The sequence below is a fragment of the Mesitornis unicolor genome, unplaced genomic scaffold (genome assembly GCF_000695765.1).
Source record: "Mesitornis unicolor isolate BGI_N332 unplaced genomic scaffold, ASM69576v1 scaffold11734, whole genome shotgun sequence".
NCBI classification, from domain to species: Eukaryota; Metazoa; Chordata; class Aves; order Mesitornithiformes; family Mesitornithidae; genus Mesitornis; species Mesitornis unicolor.
This window is the reverse complement of record NW_010179450.1, coordinates 14590-25638: the sequence shown is the minus strand read 5'-3', so window position 1 is coordinate 25638 and position 11049 is coordinate 14590. Positions and strand designations below refer to the sequence as shown.

The 11049-nt window shown below is 51.0% G+C and overlaps 1 protein-coding gene across 2 annotated transcripts in view; it reads right to left on the bottom strand.

Moving 5' to 3' along the window:
* The window catches only part of NSF (N-ethylmaleimide-sensitive factor), a 49925-nt gene that overhangs the window by 35474 nt on the left and 3402 nt on the right, over positions 1–11049 (bottom strand). For both annotated transcript variants that reach the window (XM_010182785.1, XM_010182788.1), the window contains exons 2-6: positions 9019–9118; positions 7584–7623; positions 5279–5445; positions 4153–4260; positions 3468–3543 (exon numbers count right to left, since the gene is read on the bottom strand). In XM_010182785.1, coding sequence (XP_010181087.1) covers positions 3468–3543; positions 4153–4260; positions 5279–5445; positions 7584–7623; positions 9019–9118 — 491 coding nt within the window. The remainder of the gene's footprint in view (positions 1–3467; positions 3544–4152; positions 4261–5278; positions 5446–7583; positions 7624–9018; positions 9119–11049) is intronic.

Genomic DNA, 11049 nt, shown 5'->3' with positions numbered 1-11049 from the left:
CTGCACTTCGCTGGCACTGGCTATTTACTGCTGCCCTTCCATCGCTCACCTACTCGTGCACAGACCTTCTCTCTTAAAGATCTCTGCTCAGCTTCTTTTTAGAGAAACTTTGATAAGATCATTGCTGGAAGAGCTCTGGAAAACAAGCAGCCCGCGTCAGCCCTCATCCCCGCGCTCTCTGATGCCCGTAATGAAGTCCAGTGGGCTGATGAAGGAGGCCTGCCCTTACCACAGACGGGCTGACCCTTCCCACTGCACCACCACTGCACAGCACTAATTTGAGTCTTCGTTGATTTTTTCTGCACAGATTTCAGGTTCAAAGACCCGCAGCTCTCCAGATCTTCTCTGGAAGCCTTTTAACAGCAGCCAGCACAGCCGCCACCTTCCAGTGCTCTGACAGCAGAGCAACTTCAGGCAAGGTCACACAAAGCAGTGACGAGGTCAGGCAGTTCCTCTACAGCTCAGAGGAACAAAAGCCAGTGAACCACCACGGTTCATTTTGTGCCACAGCCTCTCCTAGAGCTGCCTTGAGCTCAGCCGGATCCCCTCAGCACACAGAGTCTCCATGCAAGGGTGTAACCGCCCTCCTTTACTTTTGCTGACAACCACACGGGCTTCAGGCTTGCAGAGCTCCTTACTGCTTCCAGAGAAGCTTTAAGGTGCCTGGGGCACTTAGGAGGCAGACAAGAAGCACAAATGCTGACTGAACATTGCTGAGGTGCTGCCGAATCCACAGGTCACCTTCAGTTTATCTGAGGGCCTTTACAAACAAGCCCTGACGCTCTTATCGGTCAGATCAACGCTTCAGCAATGTCACTTTGCTTCGCTACCAGAGAAACCAGAAGATAAAAACGCAGGGAGAAAGCAAAGACTGAAGATAATCCTTAATTCCTGCAGAAACTGGATGTCTTGTATTTTCTCAGGTTTACACGGGGCTTTACAGGATTGGGCCTGGGGACCACGATCTCCCCTAAAAAGCCATTGCTGGCAAACTACAACTGTGCATTTTGCTGATTTGTGCCATAACCTCTTCTAGAGATAGATCAAGGTGAGCCAGATGATGAATTAGCAGCTAGGAGTCCAGTGGACACACTGAACAACCGTTCAGCGTGAGCTGAATTAGACTGCTGTTAACCTCGCTCCGAGCACAGCTGGACTCAACACCTCAGTTCCAACCGATGAGAACATGCCCCTAACGCGTGAGAGTCAACCACAGAACGTGTATCGCAGCACTAACACCACACCGCGCAGGGCAGCAGTGAGCACACGTTCACATCGCTGCCCGTTCACCACCTCTGCTCCAGCGCAGGCTGCACCACAGCTCAGCCAGGGCCGTTCCTGCTCCCGCAGAGCTTAGCCTATACCCCCCTCTTCTGGCTGCATCTCGTCGCTAGAGAACTCCTGTAGATGCAATTAAAACATCACCCCTTGGTTTTACAGCACACGATTTTATATAGAAATAGAACTGGCCTTTGTTTTTTTTAATTATCGCAATTCTTTTCTATTCGAAAGAATAAAGGCCCTTTATTGAAGGCAGTGCTCGGTGACACTTCACTTTTATCTCCTCTCCCAGAACTTAACTATTCAAAACTTCACAATTTTCCAGAGACTACCAAAGCACGTTAAGTAGCTCTGCCTCAGATCAATGAGGAGATTAAATAAAGTACCAATCTGACAGGAGTAAATTGAGGCATAAGCAACTCTTTTGTCTTGCCTGCTGGCAATGAATTGAACCACGGTGAAGGATTCCTATTTCCAATCAATCAGCTCTCCCACGGGACTGCTCTTCACACCTTTACACGCTAGGAGGAAGATCACGGGTCACTTGTGGCTCTGAATATTAACCAAGTGAGATAATACTGCTTGCTCTGGTGCAATAAATTGGGTGATGTTAATACTCACCCCAAGCTGTCCTATCAAAACACAGCAAAACCTTAACGGGCTGCAGTCATGTAACCACAGGTATGAACCGATTGTCCATGCAAACTTCAATCCACGCTCCTAAAACCTGTGTCCTTGTTAATACTCTCAATTACAGCCATCTACAACTCAGCCCACAGACCTCATGGGGGGTTTCAGTGTGGACGGCTGGCTGTGTTTTCAGATAAAGACGTGCACATAGGATGCAAGGTCTGTGGCTACACAACAGCCTCGCGTCTCCCCCTCTTTTGGAGCGACTGTAGCCCGTGAAGCAGACGGCCACAGAACATGGAGCCAAGGCTCACATCTGAGGGAAGGCAGCAAAAGTCAGGGCCATTTCCAGGAAGAGCCAGATGGAGGATCCAGGGAACCACAGCCCCGTCAGTCTGACCTCAGCACTGCAAAAAGCATGGAGCAGGCTCATGGAGCAGCTCATAGAGCAGCATCCCGAGTGCCATCACACAGCACATCCAGGACAACCAGGAGATCAGGCCCAGTCAGCACGGGTTTATGGAAGGCAGATTCTGCTTGACTGACCTGATCTCCTCCTATGACAAGGTGACCCACTTGGTGGACGAGGGGAAGGCTGTGGATGTTGCACACCAGGAATTTGGTAAGGCCTTTAACATGGTTCCTCACAGCATCCTCCTGGAGAAGCTGGCTGGGCATGGCCTGGACACACACAATCTTTGCTGGGTTAAAAACTGGCTGGATGGCCTGGCCCGAAGAGTGGTGGTGAATGGAGTCAACTCCAGTTGGAGAGCAGTCACAAGCGGTGTTCCTCAGGGCTCGGTTTTGAGGCCAGTCCTGTTTAACATCTTGATCAATGACCTGGATGAGGGGACTGAGTGCTCCCTCAGTCAGTTTGCAGATGACACCAAGTTAGGTGGCAGTGTTGATTTGCTCAAGGGTAGGAGGGCTCCAGAGGGACCTGGCCAGGCTGGAGTGATGGCCAAGGCCAATGGAGTGAGGTTCAACAAGGTCCTGCACTTGGGTCACAACTCCATGCAACACTGCAGGCCTGAGGAGAGCAGCTGGAGAGGATCTGGAGGAGAAGGACCTGGGGGTGTTGGTTGACAGTGGCTGAACAGGAGCCAGCAGAGTGCCCAGGGGGCCAAGAAAGCCAAGGGCATCCTGGCCTGCATGAGGAATGGTGTAGGCAGCAGGAGCAGGGAAACGATTGTCCCACTGTACTCAGCACTGCTGAGGCCACCCCTCGAATCCTGGGGTCAGTTTTGGGCCCCTCGCTCCCAAAAGGACATTGAGGGGCTGGAGTGTGGGCAGAGAAGGGCAAGGGAGCTGGGGAGGGGCTGAGTTCCATGAGAAGAGAAGTCAACCTAAGCACTCTGCACTCCTAGGCCTGGATTAGAAAGGCACCATGGGATCAGATCCCATCTGCTCGTTTAAACAGGAGACATTTTGAGATGCAGTTTTCAACGGATGAGGTCAATCGATGTAACCAGAAAAAGACAGGCAGGCAAGTCTTTGAGCCTGGAAAGCAGAAAACTGAAAAGCACTATTTAGCTCTTGGATACAGCGGCACTTACCGATCAGGTTAAGAGAGGAGTTCTCAGCTTTTTCAAAGGCAACTTGACTGTTTCCAAGAACCAAACCAACTTCAATCTGCAAAAGGGAAGGAAACAATTACATGAAGCTGCTAGGCTCAACGTCAGATCGCTTCTCATCTCAGAGAGCAAGGAAGTGCAGCAGAAATGCCACTACAAAAGTCACTGGGAAGAACATGAAACACCAACACCTCCTCTAAAGTTAACATCACTGAATGCAGCGGCTCATCAGGTATCATAAATCGGCTTTTTAAAGCTGTTTGTTTAGTTAAAACCAACTGTTTTATTTCAGCAAGTTCTAGAAAGTAAAGAAGAAAATTTTAAAATGTCCTTTCTGTTGAATGACCAAAAAAATCAAAATTGCGCATTCCTGGAAGACAAAAAGGCCCAAAAGATGATGTTGCCATGAGTCAGTACATAAAAACCAAAGGACATTCCTTGTACCTGCCCCAGCTCTGCACTTCAGTGGGTTCAGCTCTAAGCTCCCGACCACACAAGCACAGAAAGCTGCATTACACTGAACACAGCACCCCGTGTCTTCTCTGAGGCAATGGAACACATGTGCAACTTCTCCCAGTGCAGTAATCTAACTCCTCGTAGCGAGGTCTGATCGGTATTTGAACCCCTGCAGTCCCCAGGGAACCAGCACGAGTTCCTGTGAGCCTACCTTCTGCTTCTTGCTTGCTCCAGACTCTCCTTTGAGAATGCTGGGGTCCATGGCTTCCATGTCCTTTACTAACAGCCCAAAAAGTTTGTCATTAAAACTGAACACAAGCTGTGGAAAGAGAAAAGAGAAAGGGATTTTAACTCGTTAAAAAGCTAACAAGGATGTTGACACGACTGCTAAGTTTTGAAGAGAAAGAGCTCTGAGGACGAAGGTTACCATTCAACAACTCCCAAAGGTCTGGGGTGCTGAGCAGCACAGGAACACAGAGTGGTTTGGGTTGGAAGGGACCCTCAGAGGCCGCCTGGTCCAACCCCTGCAGTGAGCAGGGACATCCCCAAACAGACCGGGTTGCTCAGAGCCCGTCCAACCTGGCCTTGAACGTCTGCAGGGATGGGGCCTGCACCCCCTCTGGGGATCCTCTGGCACTGCCTCACCACTGTCTCTGCACAACCCCTTTCCTCCAAGATGACATTTGCAACTGGCTCAAGATTCAGACCCTGCAAGTTGTAAACTGCTACAAGAGACAGACCTCAACCTGGCCCAAGAACACAGCTCAGCAGAGGCGACCGCAGACGTTCGCAGGGCAGAAGCCCACCTGCTGCGGAGCTGCGAAGGCTCAGCTCCAGGGACACCACCTCTCAGAAATCCCCAGGTCCAATGCTTCGTACCTGTCTTAGGGCTGGAGTCCATAGAGTAGTGATGAGTGCTACAATAAACTACACCGCACTTGAAAGGTGCTACCGAGAGTCATTTAAACTGGTGTTCATTCTGATCGTGCGTAGAAGGAAGACAAGAGTCACTTCTCAAGAGATCCCAGGAGCTGCCATGCTCACACCTGACCAGGCTACAACAGAGAGAACCCAGCTCTCTCAAGCCTCAGGGTTTTCCTTCACAAAGACAGATTTCTTTAGGAAAAGGCAGGTTTTAAACCGCTCTGCTCACGCTTCCAGTCAAAGTCATGATGGTTCAGTGTTCCATAAGGAAACCACTCACACAATACAACTATTTCTGCCTCTTAGGTGTCCTGTGCAGCACGGAGCCATCCCTCAGCGTCTGACACCACTGCAGTACAACCACTGTGTTGTTTAAGCACATTTAACTTCACCAAAGCAGACCAAGCCCTCACCTGCTGGCCCACTGAGAAGGCCTGGCTGTTGAACTGCTGGATGAACTCCGCAGCCATCTTGTCCGTGTCGTAGGGGTTGGAGTCAATGTTCTTCTTCTGCAGGAAATCGATCTCGATCGTCATGGTGCCGATGCACTGCTTCGCCTTGTCGAAGGTGTACAAGGAGACTGATGGAAACAAAGAAACAGCACGTTTCAGAACAGCAGCATCCCCCACAAGATATTAAACACAGTATTATTTTGGCAGTACACGTTTTTTCATTCACAACGAGTACTTAACAAAACTGAACATATTATTTCTGATAGAGACCTTTATTTCTCTACTTTCTCTTAGAACTGAGCACAAGCAGTCCTGCAGCAAGGACTGAATGCTGGGGGTGTCTGGCACAGAGAACAGCAGCACACCACGGGGGATGCAGGGCAGTAAGCAACGTACAGCACCAGCTTCAAAAGCCTGAAATGTCCCCAGAACAGAGAGGGAGGCAGAGATGGCAGCAGGGACCTCCTGGCACCCACCTGAGGCACTCGGCCTTTCCACAAGGCGAAGGGAGATTCCCTCACCTGGACAGAAAGCCTTTACCAGAGCGTGAGGGGCTGCACGGGACTCAGCTTCGCTGTGCCACTGACTGCATTTACTGACACGAAAAGCCTGTGTTTGGTATCATCAGGGGAACAAGACAGAGAGCGCCCTGGTAAACCACCAGTGCTACGAACACTTCCCCCTTTACAAACCCTCTGTACTCAGCAGGAGTCATACGACATTTAGTCACTCTGACAAAACTACCGCGCTACTTTTCTAAACACATGTTCCCACATGGTTGGTAAATTTATAGCAAGGTCTAGCACCAGTACAATCACAAACCTGTTCTAACAGCTCATCACACTGGATATCAGCGCTGCTTCCCCCAAGTAACTTCAGTATTAAAAAGCACTTATCTGCGAGCAGCTGGCACGTGTCACCTATCAGCAACCAAACAAGGGCGAGAAACAAAGTAATCTGTGGGTCTCCCCAATCACTGCAGGTCTTCCTCAGTTTAAAAAACAAACCCAAACCAGCTAGCAAAGAGAAATGGCTTCCAAGCAAGGCCTGTGAGGTAATACAGATAGACAAAGAGAGATCCACAGAGACACCAGGCTTCACACGTGAGCACTGACCACACGATGGACTTGCCGAGACCACAGGAGCTGGGAAATCAAAGAGTCAAGGAGCAAGCGTGGCAAACAGTGCCCCACGTCCACCTCTCAGTCTGGGTCCTCCTCACTCTGACACAAGACGCAGCTGTCAGCTCTGCCCACACCCCTCAAATGCGAGAAGTCCCTGGAATCTCTGTGCACCCCTCACACGGCAAGAGAGGGGCTGCACAGTTTGCTCCCTGAACAACTGTGAGCCAGTCAAGCCTTGGAGCAGGCTTCACCACAGCCACGAGACAGAAAGGGATGAGCCGGCTGCCCCCAGGAGCACTCGGGTAATTCCTGGTGGTCAGGACACACACCGTCCATTACCTCCATCGGCCGTGGCAGAGAACATGGAGACCTCCCAAAAGAAGCTGCTGCCAGGAGCTGGGTCACTACTCGAGAAGCTGCTGACAGAGCAAACAGCAGCACTGACAACTGACAGCGATGCCAACCGCTCGTAAACCAGAGGTGACGGTGACAGACAGCACAAATAAATGAAAGACAGAGCGTGAGAGCTGAGAGACACAGAGCAGCCTCCTCTTTGAACACTGGCAAAGGCTCGTCAGACTCAATTAGGACTCGTAATTGGAATACAGATCTCCAATTTGCACAGACTGGAGATGCATCCCTTTCCTTTCATCACACCGCAGAATATCCTCGTCAGTGCCTGGTGAAAGCAGCACTGCTCACAAAGCTGATCCCGCTCCAGAGCGCACCGCTGGCTTTTGACAACTGAGCACTGAAACCTCCCTGTTCTCAAGACTCAGATTTCGATGCCAGGAATACCCGCAATGACAAGAGCTGTTTGTGTTCGCTGGTGAGGGGTCTCCAAAGCCACAGAAGCTTTGTGGGTGTGTTAAATGTTCACATCACTGATGTCCCACACAGAGCGATGCTGCTGCACTAGCAGACATCTGCAGAGCAGTCAAAAGGGTCCTCCAGGTTTTGGAAACGTCCAGAGGCAGAAAGGCTGCAGACAGGAGCACAACGACCTTTCACTAACGAGGGCCCTGCACTGCCTGAGAAAGGGCTGCAGAGCTGAGATTTTCCAATTCGGTCTCACTTCAGCGCAGAAACACAGAATTCAGACTTATAAACACAAATCACGATCACGCTGCTGTGTGACTTACCGTCGATCTCTTGTCCGATAGAGAGTCCAGCCCATTTCCTCTGTAAAACAAGACAAACACTTCAGGAAGCCTGTCCTTCAGCACAGCAAACACCCATTCACACTCAGCGCCCTCAGCAAAGCAGGCTCCCCCTTAAGCAGCAGCAAAACACGGCAGAATGGGATCCTACAGAGACCCCCAAATTAACAGGAAACAAGTCAAAACCGTGGAGTAGTTTCCATTGATAATGCTGTTTTCTCAGCTCAGGAGGTTGTTCTCCCCAGCCTGCATTGCTGGACACTCCACCACCACGGAGGCAGTGGGGGGTCTGTCCTCCTGCTCGTTTCCCACCGAAGCTCAGGTGCTGATCACACAAGAGGAAGCACACCAGGCAGGAACGGCTGCCATGCACTCCGTGGTCATTTTAAAACCTACCTGTATGTACCAGCTGCAGGAAGTTGTAACGTGCTTTAAGTTACAGAATCAGCACTTGCTACCACAGTCACTTTTTGGGGGCAAGCAGCCTCCCTCACCCCTTAGCAGAGGAGCTCTCCCGGCTTTAGGAAGTACTGGAATCCACAAAAAGGAACCCCAGACCACGAACGCACCCACTCGAACCCTGCGATACAAATATCGTCTACTGATAGCTGGGTTCCAGTTCGGGCACCACAAACCACAACGGGACACACAGGGAACACAAAATCCCCTTCACCCGCTCATCCGGACAAACCCGAATTTGAACAGGACATCAAAAAGCAGCTCTGGGGCCTACGCCAAGTCGTCTGCTGAGGAGAAATACCTTGTGTCTGCAGCACAGAGACTCAACTGCTCGGCCAGGAAACCATGAGAGCATTAAAGCAGTGACCACGGCCATCGCAGTCTCACATTTTGTGACTCCCTGCATGAGTTGAAGGCTACAAGAGGCATTTTTCTACTGTATCAATTAGTTATTCTAACCTTCATTTAACATGTTGACTTAATTAAGAAAGGGGAGACAAATCCAATCTATGCATTACATGGCACTTTTCACCTAGAAATGCTAACAATGACCAAGTACAGTCAACAAAACTTCCTGCAGGTCCTTAAAAGAGCAGCACAGCACAGCACAGAAAACCCCTTCAAGTCAAGGGAAACCAGGGAACAGGAGGATTCCACAACAGCAGACATCACTGAGGCTTTTCTTTTCTAAACAGTTCATTTCTGATGGTTTTAAAAAGGCTAAATTACACATTTTCTAGTACTTTTATCCCACCATGCACTAAAACCAGATCAAAGCAATATAAGCAATTTTGCTTCGGCTATAGGAGGTCTCCTCAATTTTTTGCTGTCAGAAATCAAATTTGTAGCGCACATTCACGCAGACATCTCCCCTCAATTAGAAGAGTTATCTTCAATGCTGATCTCAGTGGAGATTGTGCTTTTCCATAGCAAAGCAGCAAGTCAAACCGTACGGTACCTGGGGCAAGCTGAACGCGATGCTGCCAGGAACAACTGAGGAATGGGTCCTCAGGGTGAAAATGTACTTGTGGTTGGGCGAAGTCTTCACAACAACATGTCTAGAAGAGAGAACAAACAGCATTTTACTCCAGTACGTACCCAGGAGGATTTCACATTGCTCCCAGTGCTGTGAGAACTGAAAAGAAGCAAGCACCTGGTGCTAGGAAGGAGGAAACAAAGGCTCCAGACCTGCACAGGACGCAGGCGCCATCGCTGTCAGTGACTGAGCGGGACCTCAAAGCCCAGCCGCAGGACATGGCCCCACCAGTCGCCTTGTACCTCAGGAACTGCACAAACGTGAGAGGACCAAACTATAACCACAGTGACCAAGGCTGTTGTACCTGAAAATCAACGCTGGTTTCACATCTCACGCTGCTAACACCAAAGCATCACTGTTTCACCCCAGTGCAGGCAGCGTTCCACGGCTGTGACTTCAACAAGAACTGATGCAAAGCCCACACAAGGAGCTCAGTGCATTGTTCAGGAGTCTGACCACAGGAAACAACGGAAGGAATTCCTGTACAAGAAGTACAACCACACGGGTGCTGAGGCTGTTCCTCCTGCTTGCTAGAGACCAACAGATCCTGAGCTCAGACAGCAGGGCCAGAGCACTGTAATAAACCAGAACAAGGCCAACAGGCGGGAGCAGACGCAGCAGCAGACACAGCAGCAGCCATTGCTGTGCCTGCCCGTCACTCCCACACGCTGAGCTGCCAGGAACAAAGACACCCAAAAGCTGCTTACAGTTATCCTGAGGCTCTGCCCGACAGCTCTTATGGGATGGGCAGACTTCTTCCTGCATAAGGCAGCAAAACAGCAGGAGGACGGGATCTGCGTGCACTGGAGGCAGGGGCGATGGCAGAATCACGTTGCTCCTCATCATCGTCTTCACAGCCTGTGCTCAGCCCCCCGTAGGTGCACGAGGCCACCAGCTCCTGGCAGTCCACGTGTCCCATCCACGTATGCTCTGTACATCTGCATTTGCACAGGCACAGCAAACCCAGCAGCACCCAAAAGCAGATCTGCTGCACACGTACACAGTGGCGACATGGTGTATGCACAACAGCTTCAGCCACGTGGCAGGAGAGAACAAACATATGGCCCTTTGAGACGAGAGGAAACGTGGGGCCTGCACAGCCAAAACCACCACACATCACCAGCTTTAGCCCAGACATAACGGGAAGCTTGCAAAACCCTTCCAGGAACTGCCAGCGCTGGATGGCACAGCAGGGTAGGAAATAATTTTAGACACATCACACAGCGATGCACATCTCCTCTGTCAGGTGGACCATGGAGTTGACTCTTCACCGGTTCTGGCCCTGAATCACCCATCTGCTGCCTAAAAGCCCAGCCACAGGGATGTGTACCCTTCCTTCTCCATCTCCTCCTCCCCAGGTGTAAATCCAGAAACCTGTGGCTTGGCTTGGCTCCCTGTAAATCTTACAGAGGGACAGCAGGACATCTAATGGTGCTTCATGGTGATGAGGGACAGTTCCTGAGGACTGGGAGGAAGCAGATGTCACTCCTGTCTTCAGGAAGGAGGATCCAAGGAGGTCAGCCCCAGCACAGTCTCTGGGACAGCAGCCAACATGTACTGAAGGACAAGAAAGTGACTGGGAGCAGCCAGCCCAGACTTACAAAGGAAAACCAGGCCTGACCACTACGACAGCCTTCCAGGATGAAACGGCGAGCTCGGAGGATGAAGTTGTGCAGAGGATATTGCTGATGTCACCATCAGCAGTGCTCTCTGCACTGCCTCACAAAACCATCCGCATGGACAAGCCGATGAAACGCGGGCCAGGCAAGCAGGCAGCGCCGTGGAGCCAACGCTGCCTGAGCCGCTGGGCGCACAGGGCTGTGAGCAGAGCACGAAGCATGGCCTCGGGCTGTTCACCAGTGGTGCACCCACCCCAGGGGTCCACACAGGGCCAAAAACACTGCAACTCCTCACTGGTGAGTGGGGTGACCCCTGGCCAGCTGCCACCTGCTG